The 27,645-nt window shown below is 43.9% G+C and overlaps 1 protein-coding gene across 2 annotated transcripts in view; it reads left to right on the forward strand.

The window, feature by feature from the left end:
• Positions 1-27,645, forward strand: part of fars2 (phenylalanyl-tRNA synthetase 2, mitochondrial) — a 237,955-nt gene that overhangs the window by 153,034 nt on the left and 57,276 nt on the right. For both annotated transcript variants that reach the window (XM_085762746.1, XM_085762747.1), the window contains one exon: positions 25,284-25,444. In XM_085762746.1, coding sequence (XP_085618872.1) covers positions 25,284-25,444 — 161 coding nt within the window. The remainder of the gene's footprint in view (positions 1-25,283; positions 25,445-27,645) is intronic.

The following is a 27,645-nucleotide window of genomic DNA, read 5'->3' on the forward strand; positions in this document are numbered from 1 at the left end:
GCCCTTCATGGCTTCAGGATGTGGGAGAGGGCCAGGCTCAGTTTTAGGTTGAGGCCATGGCATGATGCTGATGCTAGCTGCTTTTATATTGACTGAATCCAGAGGAAACAATGGACTCTGCAGACTTTATTGTTACAGTGACCACACCAATGACCATACGTTGCAGTCAGACCATGACACTGACCTGACATCAGGCAGAACAGCTGTGGACAGTCTCTCCTCTCTCCTCATCATGCTACATACAGTAAACCCAGCTGATTCCTCCGTCTTCACACTTCCTGTCTTTGTTTTAACCCTTGCTGCCTCCGCAGCTCTCCGCCACTCTCATTAGCCTCTTTATAATCTGGGCTCGTGTACAGGGACTGTTGATTATTGCCGTGTGGATGACGAAGTGTCTTAACCTCCACTAAACAGAGGATCAGGCTGCTAAGCTGTGCGAGCAGCTCCACCACCTTAACCTGCGCCCAAATGCCCCCGTCCCATTTCCCAGTATTTCCGCCCACTTATATTACAGCCTGATTTGTGTTCGCCTTCTATCTCTCCTGATCTGTGCTGCATAGGCCTGAGTGGGTTGCTATAACACCACCTGAGAGAGAGAGTGTGTGTTGTGGTGGCCTGTTGGTGGTGTGTGTGCTAGTGTGTTGTGGTGTGTGTGTGTGCTGTGGGTGTGGTGTGAATTTGTGTGGGTTCCGTCTCGGCAAGGTCGTGTCTTCATCAGTGTGTATAGGTTGTGTTTTCGTGGCTGGGTCGTGGTGTGAGTGAGTGTGTATGTGTAAGGAGAGGAATCAAATGTGTTGAAGCTGATGATGATGATGGTGCTTATACATGTGTTCATAGTGTCTTTTAATGTAAAAACAGACAACAGGGCAGGTTCACACCTAATGGTCTGTTATCTGATTCAAACCAATGCGAGGATGAGACATTGTTGCAGATTTTCAATTGGTCCAGTTTGTATTCACAAAGGCTGAACTCAAACAGTCCAAAGATTGTACATTTTAGAAAATGGCCATAAATGTCGTTTGGTTATTGGTCATGCAGTTTCGACAAGTACAACAACATCCTGGTAATTACATCATGGTGCATCGTCGGTTTATTTTCATGTTGGTGCCGATGTAGACTGTTGGCTATATCAGCAGACTTTAACACACTGCTCGCATGAACGGCTGGTGAGACTGCAGGCATTAAATAATGTACTAACACATTTAGCTTAAGACGCTCTACAATCAGACATCATATCACAAGACAACAATAATGAGAGCCTACCACAACTTTTTTACCATACCAGCGGGGTTCACAATCACAAACATGTAAAAAATAAAATAGTTGTCTCATCATAACAGCAGCTCTTGTTTACAGAGTAACGGAGTCCTCCTTGAGTGTATCAATGAAATGATGTGTAAAAGAGTGCACTTCCTGTGATTGGCACGGGTGGGGTTCACACTGGAAATATACCGCTAGAGTTGACTTGATAGAGGACTGAGACCACCTGTACGAGGCAGACCAGAGAGCAGCAGCATTCACACCGACCCAGACAAACCGTACCAAGGTCCGGTTCAACCAGACTAAACAAGGCTGGTGTGGACGCAAACTCACTCTGCACTCACTTCAGATCCAGACCTAAACCACCACAGTGTTGAGGCTGTAAAAAGATGTGACAGGTAGCCAATGGTCAGACAGGAGGAGTTTCCCTGTTCACTACATTGTTCTGTCAATGAGCCGCCCTCAGCCAGGCAGTATTCATATGTAGCCCAAATCTTCAAAAGATAGGATTTTTTTTAAGCAATACACCTTGTCATTTTAATATAAGTCCCGTAATGTATCATTTCTTCATTTCTAAAACATGACTACATTAATGTAGGGGCAGTTGTAGGCAGTTTAATTAAAGCTTTCATGAATAACAATAAAGTGACGACTTCAAAGCTTCTTCTTCCTGGACAAAGAGGGCTCAGTGGTCCTTGATGGCCCAACATATCCCAAGATTGACTGCACACTGGAGATAATAATACATCAGTAAATAACACTGACAGAGAAGCTAAGGATTACACTGTTAAAATGTATAGTGGGCACCAGCTCAGTTCACCAAACAAAGAGCTTTAAAACTTCAGCTTTTTGTGAAAAAACCTTAGTTGACATGCTGTCAAGGTTGCTAGGCAACAGGAACCACACTTTGCAACGTTGCTGTGAGGTCAGCGGCAGTTGGTGACGCACAGTGAGAATGTTCTGCAGGGGCCATGAAGGGCCACACATTGGTGGACTCTGGAGTCCTCTGGACCAGATCAGCTGCACCCAGCTCTGTTTGTGTCAGACTACAGCATGTTTGTTGTCATTGTGTTTATTTAGTTATGGTTATTTGTCGAGGTGTGTCGTGTGAAAAAGTGACTGGTCCGTACTTTAAATCAACCTCGTTGCTTTATTTAGGATCTGCAGCAACCACACAGAACATGCACTCACAAACCAGGAAGCCAGTAGCCTACCATCGAGAATGTAAACAACCCCTAACACGTACTGCGCCTGCACACTTCATCAGACTACAGTGTCTGCTGAGGTTCATACAGAACACCAGAATGGTCTACATTATTGTTTCCCTGTCATCACAACAGCATCAAACCAGAAGGTCTTAAAGGGATAGTTCACGCAAAATTCAAATTTCACTCATTATCTACTCACCCTCATGTTGACTAAGAGCTGTGAGAATTTTCAGAGTCCTCCGTTCCTTCTCTGAGTTAAGGGGGGGTCCGTGCAGCAGTATTTGTCCATATAATGGTTGTGAATGGATACCACTTTTCTTCGTCCAAAAAGACACACCAAAAAACATCCAAATACCTCCATACTGCTCGTCTGTAATGTCCCTCTTGTATTGAAGCCCCAACATGAGAAATTGTTCCGCTGGTCAGTGCAAATCTCGCGTGATTTGCACTGACCAGCGGAACAATTTCTCACACAGGAAGAGCAGTGAACTGAGACCCTGGGAGCTTCCGCTACAAACAAGCTTAAAATATATACTTTTTGTTTTTCGGAACAATTTCTCATGTTGGGGCTTCAATACAAGAGGGACATTACAGACGAGCAGTATGGAGGTATTTGGATGTTTTTTGGTGTGTCTTTTTGGACGAAGAAAAGTGGTATCCATTCACAGCCATTATATGTAACTCCGTAACTCAGAGAAGGAACGGAGGACTCTTTCTCTTTCTCACAGCTCTTAGTCGACATGAGGGTGAGTAGATAATGAGTGAAATTTGAATTTTGGGTGAACTATCCCGTTAACTCTATATCACATTAGACAAAGAAAGGCACCAGATCTTCCAGCAGGAGAGTCTGGAAGCAGGAGTGTCTCCACCAGGCTGATGGAGCTGGACTTCTCATGTCTGTTTCAATTGAACGGCTCTCGCTCTGACCCCCTCCCACCGTATTGATTTGTAAACCGCGACGTAATCCCGCATGTTGCCTGGTTACTAATCACTCTGCATAATTTATGTCACCCTCATTATTAATTCAGGAGCCAAGCTCAATAACAGGCGGCCACTGCAGACTGTTTCAGCACATATTGTTTCCATAATCCATATTCATTACTGGAGGCAGATTCAAAGTACGGCTGCACCGCAGGGAGAGTTCATGTCCAGAGTGACAATGACTGAGGCGGGGGCACAAAATGATATTTGTTCATCGTCGTCGCCATAATCACTCATTTTGTTTGGAGAAGTTCTACAGACACTGAAGAATGCAAGAAGCGTATGACGTCTCCAGCTCAGGTTGAAGTGCCCTTGAGCCACCACCTCTGGCACTGCTCAGTGTGGAGGGATGAGCTTGAATATTATGTCATTCAGTAATACATTATATAGTAATATTAGGTTCTTTCCTCTGGATGTTTTGTTTGGTCTTTTTTTAAAATACCAGTCAGTTCTTTCTAACTTTTTTTGGCTGTGAATCATTTTTTATGATGAATGATTCTTTTCATTGCTCTTTTGCTGTTGATTAGATCATATTCCTCAGTCCTGATGGAGCTGCTGCACTAGATGGGTATGGGAACAGAAGAGAAGTGGCTTCAGTTGTGCAGCAGATTCATCTTCTGAGTTTTAAGTGTTCAATGAGCAAAGGTCCATTTCCCCCTTTTTTCTGCCTGTTTGACTCCCATGTTGCATTGCACTCCTATATTCCCTCCTCACTAGCTGCCAGTGAAAGTGTCCATCTATAAATCATAGTGTTGGGAGACTGGTGGAGGCTGCCAATAGTCCATTTAGCACCGCTAATGGTGACGGATGAGTGTGTAGCTGTGAGATGTAGTGAGGTGAAAGGATGAGCCTCTCAGGGCTTCCTACCAACTTGTTCCTCTAACTTGTCCAACACAGCAGCTCTCTGGAGCTGATGGAGGGACCAGCTCTCCATCCTCACTCCACACTCCTAGATCCAGTTTGTTTTGAGATTTACTCCATTTCTGGACACAGAACGCACTAGATGTTTCTCACCATTAACACCATATAAACAGGTTTGATTCATCTGAGCTCTGAAATCTATATGTTGTTGTCAGTTATGTTCTGTCCCAAAGTCAGGCCTTCCTTGAATCTCTTGGTCCAGGTCATGGTTGTTATAACTCTTCTGGTGGGACCAGACCAGAGTCTGGTCTTCAGGAACTCAATCATACAGACCTCTGTCCCTCTCTGCTCCTCGTCTGTGGTTCCATGATGCTGGAACCAGCTCCTGAATCATCCTATCAGAGCAGGACGTCCATCTCTATTCTCAAAAATCTGTTGAAATCTCTCCACATCTCTCTGGATCTTACTCTTCTGTACCTGATTTCCTTTTACACATTAAATACCTTAACCCTTAAGTCAGGATCAGACTGAACTAATTCAGGTCGTTTTCACAGGATTTTGTCATAGCCGACACATTTCCAGCGTCAGGCCTGATTATGAACGTCAGGAATGAAAGGGTGTGTATAACTGAAGACCAGCCATTTTGGGTCTAGGATGATTTACGACGCTCCACGACGCCCAGCAGAAAGTCTAGCATGTCAGAATTTTTTGCATTTCTTCACTGACTTCTGCTACAAAGTAAACCTTGCGTGGACCAATGGGATGACAGAGCGCTCCGACACATTGTTACACACAGTGAAGCTATGTTAGCTCGCTTCATGTATGCATTGTAACACCAGAAGTACACTGGGAACGGCCGTGACGCAATACGTAAGCGGGGCGGAGCGGAGTCTTTTACCTGCCACACCAGGACGTGACACGACCAGGACGCGACACGTAGGCGTGTGTTTACCATGTAATACATTATGTAGGGTTTGCAAGTGTAGACTGCATTAAATGGAGTGTTTAACTACACCAGGCATCACCAAATGGAGTCCGGATCCGGACCGAGTGATGGTTTGATCCGGACCCGAGACCAATCTCTAATAAGTTACAGTAACATTTTCCTGGAGCATTTTTTTCCGACGGGACAGCGGGCTCAGCTATAGGTCAATACGGCAGCTTCACTCAATTGAGCCAATCAGATCGTTTGTTTACCCTACGCGGCCAGTGCGTCCGAGAGGGAAAGAGAAAGGAGACGGAGTGATGACAGCATGCCTTGCTCCAAAATTAAAAAAATTGATGCTGAAGTCAAAGGCGAGCCACCGGGCGTTTGTGGCCGCCGCGGTGGTTAAGCGTGTGTGTGTGTGTGTGGGGGCCGTTCAGATGGGTCTCTTTCATGTGCGCTCACAACCGAGAGCGACGCTGTAGCGGTGCGTATTCGGTGCGACGTGCTTGTTTCCTGCTTCTCCGCCGGTGTTGTGTCAGACCCCGGTTCTCCCTCGGTCTGTAAACTTTTTCACGCGGAGCTCTGCCCCGTTTGCAAGGAGCAGGAAGCCCGTATGCGGGAAGACGTCGCTTCAGACATGTAGAATGTGTGTTATAGAAGAGAAACACCTATTTCAGGACTACTGACTTGTATCACCAGAACAGAACAGACATATCCTGTGATTTTCAGCCTCCCTCCATATTTAATGGAGGGGGACAATGCAATGACAGTGCAGCTATCAAGATGCTTTTGACACCTTGGCCTCAAAAAAAGAAAGAAAAAAAAAAAGCACCAAACTAACAAAAAAACAAACAGGGAAACCCCCTTATTTATTCTGTCTTGTTCTCTTAAATTGAAATAACAGGCCTTAAATTAATTTGCCTATAGGGGCCACTTTTATTCATGGTAAAAAAAAAAAAAAAATTAAAAGCTAGTTGTTTACTATACAAGTGCACTATGTTAAATGTTTCCTGTGTTGAAAATGGACAATAGATATGAAAATGCACTTTGTTGGGGTAGGCTATAGCTTATATATAAGACACCATTTGGACTTTATAAGGTTCGGACCTTTCACTTGGATGAAATTTCGTAACTGGACCTCAATGAATTTTAATTGAATACCCCTGAACTACACGATCATGGATCCACATTGATTTGACTGATTGTACAATGTAAAGAACAAACCCCATAATGTTGCACTGCTACTGGCTTTGTCTCTGGTACAATGAGGAATTTATTTTTACTTCATTATCACTTTGAAACATAATATATTTATTTTATACATATAGTTTTTACCTGTTGGAGGGCCGTGTAGCCGCGCGTAGAGGAAATAAAATAGACCAGCTGCACAAAACAAGAGAGGAGCCAGTGGATGGTTTTGAGGGGAACACATGCGTTAACGTACCTCATGTTCTCTCTGAAGAGCAGACAGGCAATTTATGCCACTGTGATTGTTTAATCTGACATGGTAAAAATAGTGTATTCTGAAGCCAGTCTTAGTATTGACCCCAACTTCTCTCACTGAACTGAAGCTTTGATGTCCCTCACCTGTAAGACACTGTGGATAAAAGCATGTGACAGATGAGTAAATGTTCATCTATCTTTGTATTATTTTCTCTTTGTCTTTGATCTGGGTTGGTGACATTATGGCCTTGTATGAATTACAATATTATTATATTATTAGTGTATAAAATAAAAGAGTCACTAGTTCCATTTCCCTTTGGTCCTTCCGCCCACTCACTGACACTAACGTTGATTGTGTTAGTGGTGCTGAAGAGACTATTGATGCACCTGGTTGTTTTAATGGTGACTTTGTTATACAGACACTGATGCTGCACTGGTATTTGTCAGAGAGATCTCTTCACCGGTGACCACATGGACAACGCTGTGATGCTGTGATTAGATATTATCAATACAAAGTAACAGTATGAGATAACATCAGCTGAGTCGTCACAAGGAGTGGAAGAGGAAGACAGAAGAAGTGAAGACAGGCTGGGTTAATGTGTTGGCCAGGTGGAGGGAATAAGTGGATAGAGGGAAGAAGATGGAGAGCGGGCTGCATTGTGAAGCAGAGCGCTGGGGTGAATGAGTGCAGGCAGAATTAAAAGAGACAAAGGGAGTGATGGTGGAAATGTGGAGGAGAGGGAGATGAATAAAGTGAGAAGGAGGAATGAGCTGAGTTCAGGTGAAAGAGAGTGGGAGCAGAGTGATGGCGAGAGCGGGAAGAAGAGGAGAGATTGAAAATGAGGGGATTAGAGAGGGCTGAGGTGAGGGATGGGAGGAGGAGAAAAGGAGACGAATGGAAACGAGGGGAGAAAGGAAAAGTGACAAAAAAAGGACTTGAAAAATGTGAAAGGAGAGGAAAGAGGAGAGGTTAGAGATGTAAATGAGTGATGGAAGGGTGGAGGTGTGAAGAAGAAAAACTGAGAGAAGGGGAAGAGGGACAGAAGGCGTAATTGAAAGTGGAGGGAGAGTGAGTGATAAATGTGGAGGACGGGGGAGGGATGATATGAGCTGAATGAAGAATGAGGGTGAATCAGAGTCTGAGTGACAAACAGTGAAATCTAGTGAGAGAAACAGAGCAACATGAAGCCGACGTATGTTCCATCAACACAGCAGTCTGCATACAGATGCCACATTACTCACACCGACGCACACACGCTGCCGTCACACGTCATGTGACCGCTCAGCGATGACGTCATCCACAGACGGTGATATGGCTCCACACACACAGCTATCCTGGGCTGTCCTGATTGGCTGAGCGAGGGGGCCTGGCAATGCAGAGGTGTGAGTAAAAAGGAGGGGAGGGCAGGGGGGCTGTCTCACACACACACCCACACACACACACACACACACACACACACACACACACACACACACACGTATGCATATACATAGGCTACACAGTGTTGGGCAAGCTACTTGGAAAATGTAGTGAGCTAAGCTACAAGTTACTCTACATGAAATGAAGCTTCACTACACTGAAGCTACCCACCAGAGAAATGTAGCAAGCTACGCTACAATAAAATGACAAAAGTAGCTTAGCTACATCAAAGCTATTTATTTTAACATCATTGATGCCAAGTTATTGCTCTCTAGTGATCAAAAAAACTGACAAAACAGACAAACAGATCGGTAGTTTAGGCTATTTGAAAAAAACAAAAAACTGCAAAAATAATATCTGAGTAACAGCTTCTCCTCTTGTCATTTGTCCTACCTCTTCCTGCCTAAATGCCCTTCTACACACACGCACGCACACACATTTGATGTTTTCTGACTGAATTGTGAGCTTAGCTGGCAATTGTTGTGTTAGCTTCGGGAAAATACCTTAATGTGAATGTGTGTCCTCAAACCCCTATTTGACGTGTTGGACGTAGAGCGCAGCTTCATTTTTGGGTTTCAGAGGAAGCGTGCGAACGTGTAGGTAATTGTTCTCTGAGGACTCGACTAGAAACATAAAGTTGTCCAGCTACGGCCCTGATTCACTCTCTCCCTCCTCCTCTGTCACCTGCTGCGTGCTGCGCCGCTGCAGCAGACGGGCATGAGCAGGAGGATACAGTACGTACATGACGTCACATGGAAGTGGTGCGTTTAAGGTCTAGAAATGCCTTGGGAAATGTAGCTTCTGTGGACGCTACCGCGCTACTGATCAATAAAATAGCTTAACTACTGAAAAGCTATTTGATGTAGAAAACAGCGACGCTACGACCACGCTACTGAGAAATTTACTTAAGTTACTAACGCCGCTACTTGTAACCACGCTACTGCCCAACACTGTACACACACATCTGCACACACACTGACACAATAATGTTTCCTCTCAGGTCATCTCATGCGCTGTCGCTGCAGCTCAGTTCAGTGACCACGCGCACACACACACACACACACACACACACACACAAACACTCATACACAAACTCCTCAACATCAGTCAGGTGTCTTTCCCGCCTTTCTACTCGCCGCCTGTGCGTCAGTGTTTGATGCGTCAGATGTGTGATTTTTTTCCCCTCCTGCTGTTGAAAGCTCTTCATTAGCCTCAGTGTCAGCTCATCTGCTGGCAGCTCTGGATGATGTGCAGCAGCAGAGGATCCAGACAGGCTGAAGATCCTCAGATGTGAGGCAGAGAAAGCAAAAGATGCTCCGACACTCAAAAGCCTGATGAGGAGACTTTCTCGGGGAATTCACAAACACTGCATCCACTTCACCAAAGCAACTGCAACTTGAAATCCCAGTTGCACAAAGGTGTTTTCAGCCAGACCTGCAGCCAATTGTCCAGATTAGAGAACTGTCCTGCATCATTAAACCCCAGTTTATAGACGGGACCCATTAAAACCTCACAGTGGTGGAGCATTCCCTGACTCCTGATGAAGGCATGTCCTTCTCAACAAGCAGAAACCTGCAGGAACTAGAAAGGGGGCCCACTCTGACCCTGATGATGACATCATAGACAGGGATAGTTCAACATTTTGGCAAATTGGCCCACTGCCATAATCCCTATAGGAGGAGGTTCCTTACCTTTAATTGTCGGTGCAAGCTGTTTTTAGATCGGCGGGGCAGAGACGCGAGCTGCATGGTATTTCCACATTTCCCTCATCAAACTAAATACACAATCCAACAACTCAACAAGTTGTGACCTGCACATTCAACATGCTATGAAATAATAACAACTATATAAGTGAATAAGTCACAACTTGTCCACCAGAGCGTTGTGGAGTTGTTGGATTGTGGATTTGATGAGTTTGATGAGGGAAAGCCAGAAATACCATATGCCTCCGTAGCATCAGATGAGTAGCTTGTATCTCTGCTCCGCCGAATGAAAAACAGCTTGCACTGACAATTAAAAGTAATGAACCTACTGCTATGACTATAGGGATTATGGCAATGGACAAATTTGCCAAAAATGTTGAAATATCCCTTTAACCCATTTCCCACAAGTAGCTAACAGCTTGTCTCTGTCTGGACAATGAGTGAATTACTTTTTCTGTGGCAGTTTTATTTGTGTGTGCATGTTCAGAGCAACAGTGACAGATTTCAAGTGCAAAATGTCCAGGGAGGGGGGCAAAACATTAGTGTGGTTGTGCTGTCATGACAGTGCACCTCTGCAGCTCTAAGCAGCAGGTGAGCAGGAAACTCTGCATCTGCACATCAGTGCTTCCAATCCTGCACAGTCATTTCTACCTCACTGTAGTCTGATTCCACTGCCAAGCTCACGTCTAATCAATACGCTGGTCCAAGCCGCACCGCTGACGGTGTCATGTTTCCATGACAACTGACCGTAAAAAGGCACATGGTGCGTCATGTTTACCAGGCAGGTTCGTGCAGTTGGAGCGTATTGAGGTTCTAGGGCTGGGCCGATATGCTTTTGTGCCGATTCGATTCTCTAAGGGACCGTTCGTTATTTATGGAATGGGCCACCGGAGGAAAATGGGGGGGGGTCATGTCATAATATTCTTTGTTGAGGGGTGGGTCCACTAAAAAAAAAAGGTCAGTGAGGGGGGTCATTCAACATTTTGTCTGGAGGACACTGCAATGCCCGCAGAAAACAAAAACAAAACAAAAACGGGACATTTCAAAGCTGCAAGCACTGATGACAATGAGAGCAACGGCCCCCGAATCACAACGTTATTTTATGTTGCCCTGATCTGCCCTGAGTTGGTTTCGAACCCGGGTCTCCCGCACCGCAGGCGACGATGCTAACCGCTTCGCCAAGAACTCAATAAAGGTTCTGCCCGCGGCTTAGCACGTCTTTTATGGGTGAGTGAGTTTAACTTCAGTACCGTACAGAGGCTACGCTGCCTGCCTGCCTCATTGCGTAACTCTACATAGTCTGAGCAGCACGTACGTTCACCTTGCTTTTGTGAATTGTAAACAAACAGACGCCCCCTCGGTTTTAGCTTCCAGCAGTTTAGCGGCTAATTCAACTGCAGTGATGGATAACTGTACCGGAGAGGCTCAACTTCATGAACTACATTTGAGGAATAAACGGCAGCTTTTACCTGACGGGAGACCGACGCCTGAGCTACGGTAGCTAACAGCTAGCTGGTTTTACGTACTTTCTCTCTCTCTCTTTCCCTCTCTTTCTTACACACACACACACACACACACACACACACACACACACACACACACACACACACACAGTTGTCTGCCATATCTGTCGTAAACCTTGTAATAATACGTTGTTGTTGAGTGCAGTTCACATTATTGTTGCTTCGGTTTGAGTGTGGATTAATTGTTAATGGCTTGTTGTGTAATGTGAGCTGGTCCACAATCGCGATTCTGTTATTGATGAGTTGGGTTTTAATAACAGCTGATAAATGGCATGGATTGATGAGAAGGTGTTGCACATAGTTGTCAAAATGAAATAATGTAGTGTCACGAGCTACGTGATGCGATGTCGCGTGTCGATGACTGGGGGGGGGGGGGGGGTCATGTATCTTTTGATAAGGCTTAATGCAGGGTCATGTTAAAATTTACTGACTCCGACAGGGGGGTCATGTAAAAAAAAAAAAAGTCCTGTGAGTCCCTCCGGTGGCACTGATGATAAATAACGAACAGTCCCTAACGATTTTTGGGTCCCGATTTGATTTAAATTGCGATTCTGATTGAACAAGTATTGCGATTTTATATTTCAATTATTGTGATTTTCTTTCCTTAAACAAGAGCAGGTTGAACCAAACACTTGATAATACACCATAAGTCATATTTACAAAAACAATACACACATCACATCAGTTTGTCTGTTGTGTTCGTTTGTTCACATAGATATCTGTGAACAAACGAACGCAACAGGCCGGTTTGACGTTGTCAAGTGTAATGGCACAGAATACATGATCGTACAATAAAGACTGGTCGTCCCAAAAAAAAAATATATATATATCTCATATGAGAATCGATTTTTAAAAATTGCCAGAAAAAAATTGCGATTAATATAAAAATTGATTTTTTGGCCCAGCCCTATCGCGTTCACATAACAAACGGACCGCACCAGAGTTCTGTTGCGGTACGCAAAGTTCATCTGGGCCTGTGTGAAAACCTGAAATCACCCTTTACTGTTGCACCATCCAAATAGGCTGAAGTGAGTGGACCATGGAGTAGCATCTGCTGTGATTTCTATTGGCTCATGATGTCTACTAAAACATCTTCTAAGTGTGGGAGAATGTCCTGGTGTTGTTATCTTATACCAACTGAAGAACTGAATTTGTTTGTTCAGGTGTTTTTCCTCTTTTCTCTCGAGCAGAAAAAGACACAAATGAGATCATGAATCAATGAGGGAAAAAACAACATAATGCGATGATTACTGTAGTCGACTAAAAGCAAAATCTGACGAATCAGACTCAACTATGAAAATTCTTTTTCGGGGACACCTACTTCAGTTGCCCTTTCAAAGATGCGATTTCAACTGTGACATGTGGCTCTTTGACCACGCCTCCTTCTTCCTTTCTTCCTCTGGGAGGAGTCTTGAAGTTCCTCAGGTCCAGAGGACATTGATGGGAAAAGGCTGAGTAAAGTCTTCTCCAGGATGTGCTGCTGTTCCTGTGAGAAGTCCTCCAGCTCTCACTGACCTCCATGTCTGGTATCTAGGTTTGCTTCACACTCATTATTGTGTTTTACATTCCATTTGTCTCATCTCATCTCCATATCTAGGAATCTGCACCTTACTCTGTCTAATTACAAGTGGTGTTTTCTGTCAAGGCGCCTGTGTAATCACTGCACTTAACCGTGATCCCTCAGCTTCAAACCACAACCACCACTACACTGTCTCTAATAATGCAGTCGTAAATATATTCATGGCAAATATAATTAGAAGGGATGGAGACAGATGAGGAGAGAGGAGGAGAAAGAGAAACAGCTGAAAAATGATGTGCCAGAGAGGAAATGAAAGCAGACAGGGGGAGGGCGACGAGAAAGTAAAAGAGGAGAGGATTAAAGAACATTTCAGAACCCCAAAAAAAGAAAGTAAGAAGAGGAGAGAGAGTGAAAGGGAGACGAGGAGTACAAAGAGGAAAGATCAGACTTTTCACACCTGATGTTGGAGAACATGTAGCTTAATATCAGCTTTGGAGGACAGAGCTGATGCAGAATGTGAAGGTTTAGACATCACATAAACCACATCAGGAAAATCATGTTATCACTGCTCTCACTTACTAAAGCAGCTCAGACAAATGAGCTCCTACTTCAGGCGGGGACTCTTCTCAAAATGTCAAGTTTGATCTGCTTAAATCTGGGAGAAGAATTTGTTTAATTACAAGAGAGAAAGAAAACTGTTCACCTTTAAAACCAATACCAGAGAGGACCATTGATAGATAAGATCAGCTGGTGACAACATCACTGCATCCTGTTTCCACTTTTATTGTGAAAGTTCCGACCAGAAGTTGTGTTTCTTATCTTTCCGCTGCTTTGGCGCTTGTTTCAGATGTTTGTCCTGTAGTTTGCCGCTTGCTAGTCTTCACAGTGCTGTCTTCTGTTTACAACCCGTGTCACAAACATATTATATTGTATGGAGGATTCCTGAGGTGCTCTGGAAATGGTTTCAGTTCACACTTCGTATAGTGGTCAGTCAGACAGACTGCGGCTGGGCATGCTCCTTTTAAAAAGTAATTATAGTTAATAGTTACTTTCCCCAAGAAGTCACTGAGTTAGTAACTGAATTACTATGTTATTAAAGTAACTGATAACCAGGAAAAGTAACTATTGCTTTAGTTTTTTTTTTAATATAATATAAAATGCTCAAATATGTCAAATTACTTGGACTTGCCCCCCCTAACCTCCCGTTTATCTGGAACAAACCGACTCACTCAGTAGTTGGTTAGTTCCAGATGAATGGCTTTTTTCCGACTAGCAGATGGACTGAAAAAAATGTGTATAACATACACTTTAAAGGTACATTGTGTAGGAATTCCTCCCATCTAGCGGTGCAGTTGTATATCACAAGCAACTCAATGGTATTTTTCATGCTGCATTCACGTGAAATTGGGCAGACGGACGACAGCCGCTGCAGGTAACGGCATAAACAAGCCTCTACCGCGGTGACTTTTCACAGACGCCACCTCCACCTGAGCCGACAGCTCCGGTGTCTCCGCTGAGTTTCCGTGGTTTCCTACCGTCACGCTGCCACTGAACGTAAAAACATGGAGACACCACATGGCAGCAGCACCGAACTTACCCGCTCCATGGAGATATGATAGGAACACTTCACTTTGTTGATGGGGGGGATTACTGATTCATGAAAAACAGACTTTTGAACGAAAAAATCAATTTTCGTGAATAGACAACAGGAGAAGTTACACAATATCCCTTTAAGGGATGTACTGTATTATTTTGCATTTTATTGTCGGCAACAGTAACTACGTTGTAACGGGGGAAACAGTAACTTTTTTTGCTGAAAAACGTAGCGCTGTTAGTAACGCCGTTATTCCCATCTGCCCATAAAGACTGCTGTCTGCAGTCAGCTTTTTAACTGCTGACAGGCCGCTCAAGGTTTAAAACTGAAATATTCAAATCTAGCACCTGTTGATGATTCAGCTGAAGACTAGACCATTACCATCTACAATATCAGGCGGTCAGATCAGCCACACCTCTCTACAGATACAGTGTAATGGGAAACACCAGTGAGAGATAGTTTGTGTTGATGAAGTGAGACGGGAGATAAAGTATGAGGTCAGAGAAAAAAAAAGAAAAATAGGGAAACTGAGAACAAAGAGGAAGTGAGAGCGAGAGAGGCGTAGTGAGGAGGAGGAGGTGGCAGGTGGGGAAGCTGATTAATGAAGAAATGAGAGTGAGTGGAGGATTGCATGAGAGAAAAGCCAATGAGATTAGGCAGTGTAGAAAATAAAGGAATACAAAGACTTGAGTAGGTGAGGGAGGAGCAGAGAGAGAGAAGACAGGGTTTAAAGAGAGGGATGAGGAGGAGGAGGCTCCTGGATCTGATTGATTGTGCGTTTTCATAAAGTGGAGATTTATTTCAGCGTGTTCCCTCATCTCAGGCGACCCCTCAACCCCCCGCTCATTAGCATAGAAACCACATTCCTCGGCAGCTGATTGGACCGGGTCTGACGAGACCAGGATGTAAAGGAAGGAGTGTGCGCCTGTGTGTTTACGTGCACGGTTGCTTTGTAGACTGGTGCACACACCTATGAGGAGGGCAGGCAGGTTACACATCATCATAATAAGCAGAAGCATTTCCAATCAGAGCAGGTAATTCTTCCTCTCGCTCCCTCCGTATGCCTCCTGTTTTTCTGTGTGTGTGTGTTTGTGTGTGTGAGGGAGAGAGAGCTTGCGGTTGTGTTTGTCCTTTTAGTGGAGAGCCATTTGAATGCCCCCACGCACAAATATTTAGAAAAATGTCCAGATTACATCCCAAGCCTCTCCGCCCACTCCTCACCCAGAAGCTGACCCAAGAATATGAGTCTGAAAGCCAAATAACAGCCTGTGGCCACCACACTGCTGCACAACACTAATTATTTCAGCAGATTTATGGAAAAGTGAAAATACAGGAATCTCGTCTCTGCTCTGGTGGCACTGGCCTTGCCACAGCACTCAGACTGACCAGCAGCCAGTTGAGAGATGATCCATTCACGCTGTGATGATGGAGCCTGTCCACACAAATACTGATTTAATGAATCTGCATTGGTTTTTTATCGTTTCGGTGTTTCATCCAGATGAAAACTGTTTTTTTGGGGGAGGTGAAAATTGTATTTTTGGGAAAATCTGAAAAGGTCGCCCCAACTTTTTTGTGTTGACACCCAAAACGGATCTTTGATGATGTCATACCCCCCACCACTCTAACCTTTAAAGGTGTTCAGAAATTACCGTTTGTCCTGTTTGTCGCGCCTCCTTCTACGAGTTTCCACGAGTTGCCGCACGAGTTTACCCAAGTAAGGAAAACGAATTTGATTGGTTGTTATCGAGCAGGCGGGATATTCAATGTTTGGGGCGAGACCGAGCTTGGTGTGTGTGTGTGTGTGTGTGTGTCTCAGACGTTTGATTGACAGATGACGGATCCAATATCAGTGGCTGATGAATCGTGAGCAGGCTGACGTATAATCCGTGCGCCTGCATTATCCAATTTGGAAAAAAAACTACCCCACTTTCATCCCAGATTTACTCGAAAATAGAATTTTGCACAAAGTTTGGGCTCCATCATCTGATAGATGAGTTATTACACTAATGTTAGGACCCAGAGTGGAATCAAATTCATTGTTCTTTTCTGTACAGCTTTAACATGAGTCACACCTCTAGACGTTACAGTCTGTGGACATAACGTAACAACAACAACAACAACAACAACAACAACAACGGTCGACTACTCTACTTCTCTACTCTACTCTCTACTGTCGGCCCTCAGACACTGCAGCTGAATTGCGCCCGTTAAATCATCATTGGTCGTCATATTTGTTCTGACACGACTCCTACTCAACATTTAATCCACTTATAATGTCTGGAGTTGGAATACAGCAGGGAATGTTTCCTCTTCGTTTTTGTGTGGCAGCGTTACAGCGCCACACTCCTGGCATATGTACTTAAGTGTTTTGAGTTGTTTTCAGTGGATCCGTGTGTATGCAGGTCTTGAATAAATGAATGAATGAATGAACTTATTTATTTATTTCGGTATATATCAAGCTTATATAACCGAAAGGGTGTAGGTTGAAGCCAAAGCTCATGAAAGCTCATGAAACAATGCCATGTTTACAGAGATTTTTTTCAAAACGAACAAGAAAATCATCGTTTTGGGTGAAGCTTCGTTTTCGTGTGGATGGGTAAATGGGTTACACTGCTCCTTGTGGTCGCAACAGACTATACAACAGACAGTGCTTTGGTACGGATCAGACTCTAGAAGGCAGACGAACCACTTCTAGACTGAGGTCCTCATTTTCATTACATTTAACCTGTGTCTGAAGAGAACTTAACAGTCTTTTTAAACATCATACTAAAGCATAAATTTGAGTTGAAGCAACACTTATCTTTTTGGAAATTTTACATTTTTACATCTTTGTTTAAGTTGAAAAGTTGTTAATAATCTGATGGAACACTAAAATGTCAAATCCACCAGGAATAGAAATTCATCATTATTCCATTCTCGTATGGTTCTGAGAAAAGTCTGACCAATCGTATCATTTGGTGCGATCAAGTGGTGGGACTTTGGAGGGAGGTGGAGTTGTTGATTTTCAAATTTGCGTGCTGTGCTGTGTGAAATGTCAGTGCGTGGTGAGGTTTAGGAAGAGATCCTTCCTCAACATTAGATGACCTTCCTCCCACCGTCCAAACACATATAGGTTAACTGCCAACTCTTTAGTTCCAATGTTGTTTGTCTCTGCAACGGCTCTGTCACGGACTGGTGACCTGTCCACGTCTACCAAACCCTTGTCCTATGTCTGCATGGATAGCCTCCAGGATAAGTGGTATAGCTGATGGATGGATTGAATTTTGTGGAGCCATAGCGTTGTAGCGTTATAGCGCTGTATTATTTTTGTATTGAAACACTGTTTCTTGTTTCCAATAAAAAGGTTTTTAAAAAAAAACTTCATTGACCCCAATCCAGCACACCACATCACTACAGAGAACTAAATCTTTGCAGCAGACTGTGATTTGCTGGCATTAATCAGCGTCTGATAGGTTGATTACCTGCCCACCCCCCTGAGATAGTCTGACCTGCTAAATCCAGTTAAAAGCTGTGAACCTGTATTGATTTCACCTGTTAAATCCTCTTCTGTCAGGAGGGGGGAGGTGGAGGTGGCAGCTCCAAAGGATTTGAAGCCTTCACATGTGAAACATGGACTGTAAGGAAACAGGATTAAAGTGGATGTTGGTGTCAGTGCAGGTCCTGTACATGTGGCTGACACAAGGTGATGCCTTGGACTCCACATTCAGTGTTGTTCTATATTTCTAGTCTCTCGTCATGTGGCAGTAGTAACAGTGGAGGACAGTGTTGTGGTCCTGAGTACAATATCAAAGCAGCTATTGGTAGGATTACCGGTCGTCATGGTGCCAAAATAGATGACCTACGTGAATCGTGCAGATCCGATGAGAAACATTTTTTTTTGGGGGGGGGGGGGGGGGGTCAAGTGGCAAGTGGCAAGTGATCGGGATTTGGAGGTATAGATTACGAGAGCCTTGAATTGAGAAGAGAAAAAAAAGTAGAAGAAGATGAAAACACCCACAAGCGTGAGAGCACCTGATTGGGTTGTGAGTTGTACTGTGCAGTCCAGAGCGGCAGCAGCGGTGACGCCGCTGCAAAGTCGCCGCATTGTAACAGTGCGACAGGTCCATGTGCCTGCGTTTGTGTGTGTGCGCCAGCGCGCTAGAGAGAGACCGGCCGCCACAGACTCGTTAATTAATGCAAACACTGATAAGTTTTGTTTTTACCACGGATCACTGGCATGCATTCTCTCTCTCTCTCTCTCTCTCTCTCTCTCTCTCTGTGAGTGAGTGAGTGAACAGAGAAAGAGCGCTATGCGGAGATGAATTAACGGAACGATATTGCGTTGATGAAAAAAAAAAAAGCAGAGTCAATTTGTGGCTTGGTCTTGATTCTGTGGCGCTGCACCACATTGGTCTACGTATGGGAAACAATAGGTGTGTGTTTGAGTAAAATGAACGTTTGTCTTTAATTTTATAAACTACTGATAACAATTTCTCCCAAAAAATACAACTGGTCAAAATAACAAATAAAGATGCAGTGTTTTCAGACCTCAATAGTAATGCAAAGAAAACAAGTTGAGATTCATTTTTAAACAGACCACTAATGTTTTAATTTAGGAAGAGTTCAGATTAATATTGATGGAAATTTCAATTTGAATCCTGCAGCAGCAGTGACTGATTATTTACTGATGCATAATAGTTCTAAGATTTTCTATTAAAATAAAGTCAATAATGACATTTTTTGTGTTCTCTTTGTATTTGGAAAAGTATGTTGGTACCAATACCGGTACCAACATGTTGGTATCGTGACAACACTAATAACGTTATATAGCATAGTGTGACCATACTTTATCATACACTCATACTATCTTGTAGTTCTGCTTGAATTTCTTCTCAAATATATTTCAAATATGAAATATTCAAATTTCTAGTGGTCATTAGAGGAACTGCAGTTTGTATAACTTCATTGTCGGCTTTGTTGTTCATCCTCAGAGGTTGATGATCACATGATTCAGTTGGAACACGTGTAGCTCAGGTCTCAATGTCTGTGCAGTAGGTTTAAGATTATCTTAAACTGACAAGACAATCCCTGAAACTTGTGTTAATATCATGATGGAAGATCACTGGATCAACTATTTGATCTTTGAAATTAAATTCTAAACATTTCACCCTCTGAATGAATGTGTTTTTTAAACAGAGGTCATAGCCTCAGTTTGTGGAGGGTCGGCGCGTCAGAGAGGAAACCGACTTGTCTCAATTAGTCTTCATCCCAGAGAGACGAACCCCTTCCCTCTTATCTGGGTCCTGGGCTGAAATCCTCAGAATTACCCATAATCCCCAATTCCACCGAGTGTTTGCCCTTCGCTTCAATTTGGTTCAAAGCAGCTAAAGAGTTTAGTTCTGAAATGAGAAACGTGGCGTTTGAAAAGTTCCACTGTGTCTCCAGAAGAGTGATTGATAAGACAAAGTGAAGGATGGTGACCACAGGCTTTTATACTGAAGAGCTCTCTTCACTCTGGGGGAGTTTCTGCAGCTTAAAAGTGTTTTCCTTTATTGCCTGAAGGCACTGACCTGGAGTCAGTGTAGTTTTTGTCTGTTAGCAGATTATGTTGGTTACTTGTTCCGGTAGACTTTGTTCTTCAGTCTCCTCTTCACATCGACTTACAGGACAATGATGACAAGTTTGAGCAACACAGACAAAACTAAAGGCACAAAGGGATTTCTTATTAACAGTGGTGGTGACCATCAACAACATGTGAACATTCCCAGTAACTGATGGCAATACCAGTTCAAACCAAAGTGCTGAAATGCAAAGAAATAAACTGGAGATATAACATTAAAGACTTTACTGTCTCATAGTCAGAGACATCTTTATGTCAGCCTTATAAATGCCCAGCGGTATTACTTCATTAAACGATGGCCGACAGAAGAAACTGTTTGTACGGCAGCCCGAATGGAAAATCCAGCCAACCAGAGAGCAGCTTTCACCAGTTTCACCTTCATAACTAAACCAACGAAGAAGAAGGAGGAAGGAAAGAAGAAGGAGGAGGAAACAGCAGACACATGGGCTGCGTTCCAAAAACAGGTTGAGTTTCCCTCGCTCACTTGCCCTCAGCCGTTGCTATGACGTCACACGGAGGCCACTTGGAGAGTGGAGGGAAAGTGGGCGGGGGAGGAGTAGAAGAGGTAAACGGAACGCACCTGCCCTCGTTCACTAACAGCTGGGACAATCACTGGTCGACCACATGTCGTAGGTTGTACTGTACTGCCTCTTTTTTTAAATTCAATACTCTATAATATGAATATATACTACTCTTTCTCTCTGTCTGTCACTGATGATGAGCTCTGCTTCATCAGACCAATCCTGATTAAAATTCCTTATTAAACTACACATCAACTCAGGCACAGCAACTATGTGAATATGAAACGTCAGATTAAAAAGGCTCTTTAGACACGTTTTTTTTGTGACAAATAAGTTTGCCTGTTATATATCTCTACTAGCCTACCACTTGTAAATAGTTTGTTCTGACATGCCACTGCTAAACTAGTTTATTGAATTGAATATTTACTGACCCCTTTCATTTATTTTTTTCTTTGGTGGTAAACACCCAACTGGTGCTTGAGGTTCATTATCGCCACCGCATGGACGTATTTTTCGTGCACCACTGCAATGCATTGTGGGTGATATACAGCTCTGGGGCCTCATTTATCATTGTGGATACACGTTTTTTTACACGCTCTTTCCCCCATTTTGTGCGTACGCACTTTTCTCCGCCTAATTTGGGATCTATCAAACCAAAACTTGTCGGGAGTAAGAGCAAAAATTTACGACCAGTCCGACCATGGCGTACCGGCATTTACACGCTTTTTGAAGAACAGGAGGAATTGGCGACACCGCTGCAGAGTCAGAGAACTGCAGTATGCGAGGGAGAGAGGAGCGCGGACACTGTTTGAAGTAGTGGTGGTGATGATGACCCCCCCCCCACCACCACCACCACCACCGCACACGTGTTGACGTCGGCACTTTACATGAAAAGCACAGCGACTCAGATTTTTCCCCTGTGCATTTACACTAGTTTGCTCCTAAATACTGGCTTTATAAAACGAATTTCGTTTTCTTTTGATATCATATTGATATTTTCCCCTGCATGTAGGCTACAACTCTTCCACAACCCGTCTGTCCAGTCTGGAAAATAATTTCTGCGACGTGCGTGTGTTACGTAGCCAGACTGGACACACACAAGCAAGCAGCAAGCCCAATAATGTCGGAGCAAATCAAAGCAAATGAGAAAACATGATCGATATTTTTTGTGTGAATAATATTTATTGTATTTAACAAAACTGGGTGCTGCCCAACATCATTTTAGGAAAAGTCACAGACTGGTGGACTTCAATGTTTTTTTTTTTTTTTTTAAATATATAGCTATGCACAAATGAAAATCAAAGTCTTCCAGTGAACGGAAGTTGGGGGTTAGTGGAAAGGGGTGCAAAGTACTGACTGGCAGTGGAAACCCTGCTTTAAATTATTATGACATAATCTAAAATAAGGGGCAGAATAAATATGATTCTTCTTCTTTCTGTTCTGTTTCATTTAGATTTGGGAGTTTTTTGTTTTTATTGTAGCCTTTCAATGCAAGATGATGTTTCTGACTGATATTGCCGTGTTACCGTGTATCTCGCTTTCAGAGAAATTCCGCTTCTTTCTCCGCTCTCCGTCCGTCTGTTGTCTTCACCGTCTTCCACTGACGTCATTCCACACGTTTCCAGAGTGCACATGGCTACTTAATATGCACGTAACTGATTTGCATTGACCACATATGGTTGCGTGGGGCCGTTTAGGGGGCTGGGTATGAGGCGTGTTCTCATCCACGCTTTTCTCAGGTCCGGTGTGATCTATCAAGGGAAATACCGTGCAGCCGTGTGTACGCGGAGTTTGATAGATCTGAAAAGAGTGTATATTTTTTGGTCGTACGCACATTTTGCCTTTCCGTCGTACTGAAAATTTAAGAGGACTTTTACACGCTCTTTGATAAATGAGGCCCCTGGAGTGACCATCGATGTTGACTTGATCACTCAGCCCTCAAGGGTCGATCTCACTAAGTTCACTTCAGCTGTTTAGAGAAATGGAACAGCCCTTATGATGGCGGCGGGGATTCCCCCGAGGGCAAGTGCTGAGGGCAAGTGAGCGAGGGCGACTCAACACGCTTTTGGAACGCAGCCCAGGTAACATGGTTTAGATCTTCACCTCATGGCTCCATGCTCCCGGTCGTCCCAGTCCTGGTAAACAAGTGTCTTTGTCCTCGGGGGACACCGTCACTTTGCTGATGGGAGGGACGAGTGCAAGCGAGTGAGCGCTGCAAACTGAACTCTAGATATCACGGTTTTCACCCCTTTTTACACACTGGACCTTTAAACCTATTATATTAAAGACTATTATTATACTAAAGTATAGACACACGAGCTGAAAATCAGGACTAATAAATACATACTCAGTCTCAAAACTGAATTCCTTGTTCTTGAGCCTCATTCATTCTCTGTTTCAGATGTTTAAGTCGTCTTTGTTAGATTCACACCTCAAGATGTTGCACACACTTCAAGGCTCCAAACCAACACCATGGCCTGAAGCACAGTTTCATTTACTATTTCACTTTCAAACCTTTTTTTTTTAAATTTTGTTTGTGTTTTTAACCCAGACACCTGTGTTGGTCTTATTATGAACAAAACAAGCCATTAGTGTTGGAAAGAAGATTTGATCTCTTGACTTGAAAGCCTTTGTTAAGTTGTCCTCTCTCCTGCTGTGTGAAAGTAGTTGATAGAAATTGAATCTGGCCTCACAAACACTTTCTCTACATGTTGCTCTTCACACACACACCTGTGTGTCAGGGTCCATGGCTGCCTCAGTGCCTTTGAGCAGCGGTTTCCTTCAGGGAGTAGAACTCACTGATGGACGCAGCGAGCGCTGTGTGGAGGAGAGATTCCCTCCTGGCCTCCTGGGCAATCAATATAGAAGCCAAAAATAACTGTGTGGAAGTACTGTGTGTGTGTGTGTGTGTGTGTGTGTGTGTGTGTGTGTGTGTGTGTGTGTGTGTGTGTGTGTGTGTGTGTGTGTGTGTGTGTGTGTGTGTGTGTGTGTGTGTGTGTGTGTGTGTGTGTGTGTGTGTGTGTGTGTGAGTGTGTGTGTGAGAGAGAGAGAGAGAGAGAGCCTGTGAGTGGGAGGCATTCAGATAAGGTTGTATAGATTTATTGACAGTGTTAAGTTGAAGTGTTGAATAATATAGAGGAGTCCACTGAAGTAACAGCAGCAGCTGCTACCTGCTGACAAACACACACACACACACTGACAGGGAGTGAAATCTGCAGGAACAAGGTTGACAAGGTTTTGGACGTGGTGTGTTTTCCGGTGTGTGTGTGTGCGTTCTCTGTCAGAACAAGTCATTCTGTTTATTTTTATGAACACGTTCTAAACATTTCCATTTAAACATGAATGTGGTAACAACACTTAGCTTTAGCCACGGGGAACTGGCAGCACACACAGGTCAAGACTGGACCACTAGCAATATATTTATATATACAGTTGCAAGAAAGTATGTGAACCCTTTGGAATTTTCTATAGTTTTCTGCATGAATTGCTTTGCTTTCCATTGCAGGCCTGAAGTTTGCCAATCCACAACACTAATGGGAAAATGTTTTGTGGACTGATGAAACTAAGATTTCATTTTGTATTTTTTTAGATTTATTTTATTTTTTGTACGTATGGTGTAAAGATGGTGCTGCATGGCAGCATGTAAACATCATGTCAGAGGTGGAGTCTGGTGGAGGAGCATCATGGTTTAGGACTCTGCTGCCTCAGGGTCTGGACAGTTTACCATCATCCAGAGTTCATCAAGGCTCCTACAGGATAATGTCAGGGTGGCTCCACCAGCTGAAACTTTACTTCATAATATCCTGCTACATCACACAACATCTACTATCTACCCTGGCCTAGATCATTTAGAGTAGCTTCAAAAAAAGAAAATCCACCCCAGTCAGAGCCCAGACCTGAATCCAAGGGATGCTATGGAATGACCTCCAGAGAGCCGTTAACACCAGACATCCTATAATAACATGGCTGAGCTGAAGCAGTTCTGTCAGGACCAGTGGTCCAGGATTCATCCTGAATGTTGTTCATTTGTGACCTGCAGCTCCAGGAAACGTTTGGTTGAGCTTCAACCACTTATTAAATCTGAGGGTTCACTTCCTGTTCCACCTGCACTGTGAATGTTTAACGGATATGTTCAATAAAGACATGACATATTATAATTGTTTGTGTGGTATCAGGTTAAGCACATTGTGTTTGTTTATTCTTGTTACTTAGATGTAGATCAGATCACATTAAATGGCCAATTAATGCAGAAAACTAAGAAATGCCAAAGGGTTCACATAATTTTTTTCTTGCCACTGTATACATATATATTTATTAATCTTGACTAACTTGCTGACATCTGCTTTACACGACATCATCACTTTGTAAAGTGATTTCTAAAGTCCAGACGATGGTGGTACAATCTACTGAATTATAACCTCTGATTGGCTCTGACACAGAACAGTAGAATTGTCTTCTGACATCTGTCCATTTCTCCTTGAACATACAATAGCAGCACAAAAATAGTAAAGAGGTAGACTCTCTAGATCACGTGCCACAATCTCAAGTGTGTCCTCTAACATCGTAACATGTACACCAAAATGAAGATCAACATGTTGTGCAGCGGCCACACTCTGGCAGCTCATCCAGCGTGTCCCCACCTCCTAACAGCTGCACCCTCTGGAATCACTGAGACTGGATCTGACAGTCAGCCCACGTTCAAGTTGTTTTTCTCTTCTTGCAGCCGGCGTGGAGAACAAGACGGGCTGGGCTTTCGGTCTCGGACTAGAGAGACTGGCAATGGTCCTGTACGGCATCCCAGACATCCGGCTGTTCTGGAGTCAGGACGAGCGCTTCCTCAAACAGTTCAGGCTGCAGGACGTCCACCAGGCCGTCTGCTTCCAGGTACCAGCACACACACACACACACACGCAAAGAAAAGCTGATGAGGACATCGCGCATGAAGTTTATAGTCTATACACAACACAACACTGCAAGATGCTGTGTAGATACGCTTTGTCCACGCAGGGTACAATCACATGATGTTGTAGATGCTGATGTTAAAGGGATAGTTCAACATTTTTGGCAAATTCGCCAACACTATAATCCCTAGTTTTAGGAGTAGGTTAATTACTACTGCTTAAATTTTTTAGATCAGCGGGGCAGAGATGTGAGCTGCTCAGCTAATACAATGGAGGCGCACGGTGCTTTTGCTTTTCCCTCATCAAACTCATCAAATACACAATCCAACAACTCCAAAACAGTCCTGTGGAGAAGTTGTGACCTGCACATTCACCACGCTATGTGATAATGATGGAACAGTAAGAGACAGAGTTGTTTTCCAATTTGCCAACATGTTGAACTATCCCTTTAAAGAGGCAGAGTGAAACAAAGAAGCTAGTATACAAAGCTCGATTAGCACTCTCACCCCTCAGAATGAAGGTTCTGGGCTCCGTTCCCAGACTTAGGGTGTATTCACACCTGCAGTGTTAGTGCGCACTAAATCTGGTCCAGTTTGGGTCAGTGTGAAAGCACATCGCACTCTAATGCACCAAAACTAGTGCGGCCTGAGGAGGTGGTCTCGGTTCGGCTCCAGCCGAACTCTGGTGCGCACTAGTTTAGGTGTGAAAGCAACCGCACTCTGGTGCGAGCCAACTGCCGGTGAACTCAACAAGTTTGAGCTAAAAGGGCTCCCGTAGTCGTTGACAACGGGTTAATGCAGCGGGGAGACCGCCCGGTGCTCCGGTCCTACGCAGCTCTGTCCCCACAAACGAAGCAGCAGCAGCGGGGCAGCCGGTCGCTGCGTGTCCGCTGAGTCCGCTCAGACACTGGACAGGGCGGCTCCGTCCCTTGTGTCCGCGGAGCAGCTGATTACCGAGCTGCAGAGGTCCGCCGTGTTTAACGTTTAACTGGGAACTAACGGGAGGGACCGAGCTGGGTGAACGCAACTGGAAACCAGCCGGAAGTACCAAACAGAGTTTGCAAACAATATAGAAATAAATGACAGAGCTACTAACAACCGGCTCTACTTGAGTCTCCATCATGAAAGTTTTATCAATCAGCGCTTTCAGATTCCAACCGGTAGTCATGGAGACGTGACGTTCTCCAAGTTTGGTCCCGAGTGACAAAAAGCAGGTGTGAAAGCAACCGCACTAACTGAAAAATGAAACAATGTATCATTTTAACATTTGGTGCACCAGGGTGCACACTAAACAGGTGTGAATACACCCTCAGCCTCTCTTCTCCCTGTGTCTAGGTGGCTTCTCTTAGGTTCTCCAGCTGGTTGGATGGGTGGATGGATGGATGGATGGATGGATGGATGGATGGATGGGTGGATGAATGATGGTTGCACTGATGTAACGTGTGTGTGACTGTGACAGGCTGCACTCAGCACCTAAGCATTTGAACATATCATTCAGTGATTGAAAAGTTTGTGAGCATCAAGATGTGTGCAGTGAAGGTGAAGGTTGAATTTGTTTGATGATGTATCAATAACCCCATCAATACCCCTATCAATAGTCTTTTCACCAGCTCAGTGAGCTGAAATGTCTTTGACGCTTTTTTTTCCTTTTCTTTTCTTCCTCTGTTTATTATTCCGTGTGTTCAGTCGTCCATTTGTCTCTTGGCTTGACTGAGTGTTCAGCTGAACATTTACACTCAGTAACCTCTGCCTTCAAACACCTCTGTCTGCCTCCATCAACCCCCCTCTTACTCAGTGTGTGGGTGGGTGTGTGTGTGTGCAGTTCTGGTATGCCTGGGGTTGTGGGGACCGAAATCTATTGACAAGGTTAGAGTGAGGGTTACATTAATAGGAGTTATGGTTAAGCGTAGTCCAAATTCAATTACATTTTTTAATGGAGCCAAAACATCATACACATAATCTAAAGACACTTCACAGAGTGAGATCATTGTTACAGAGATGTGTATGGAATGTGTGTGTGGGGTGTGTGCATGTTATAACGTCAACATGTTCATGTTCATAATATTACATTCTAGTTATCACAATTTCATTATTTAAAGGTACATTGTGTAGGAATTCCTCCCATCTAGCGGTTGTAGATCACAAGCAACTAGATGGTATTTTTCATGCTGCATTCACGTGAAAT

The sequence above is a fragment of the Trachurus japonicus genome, chromosome 20, assembly GCF_045865225.1.
Source record: "Trachurus japonicus isolate A0001 chromosome 20, Traja_1.0".
In the NCBI taxonomy this organism is placed as follows: Eukaryota; Metazoa; Chordata; class Actinopteri; order Carangiformes; family Carangidae; genus Trachurus; species Trachurus japonicus.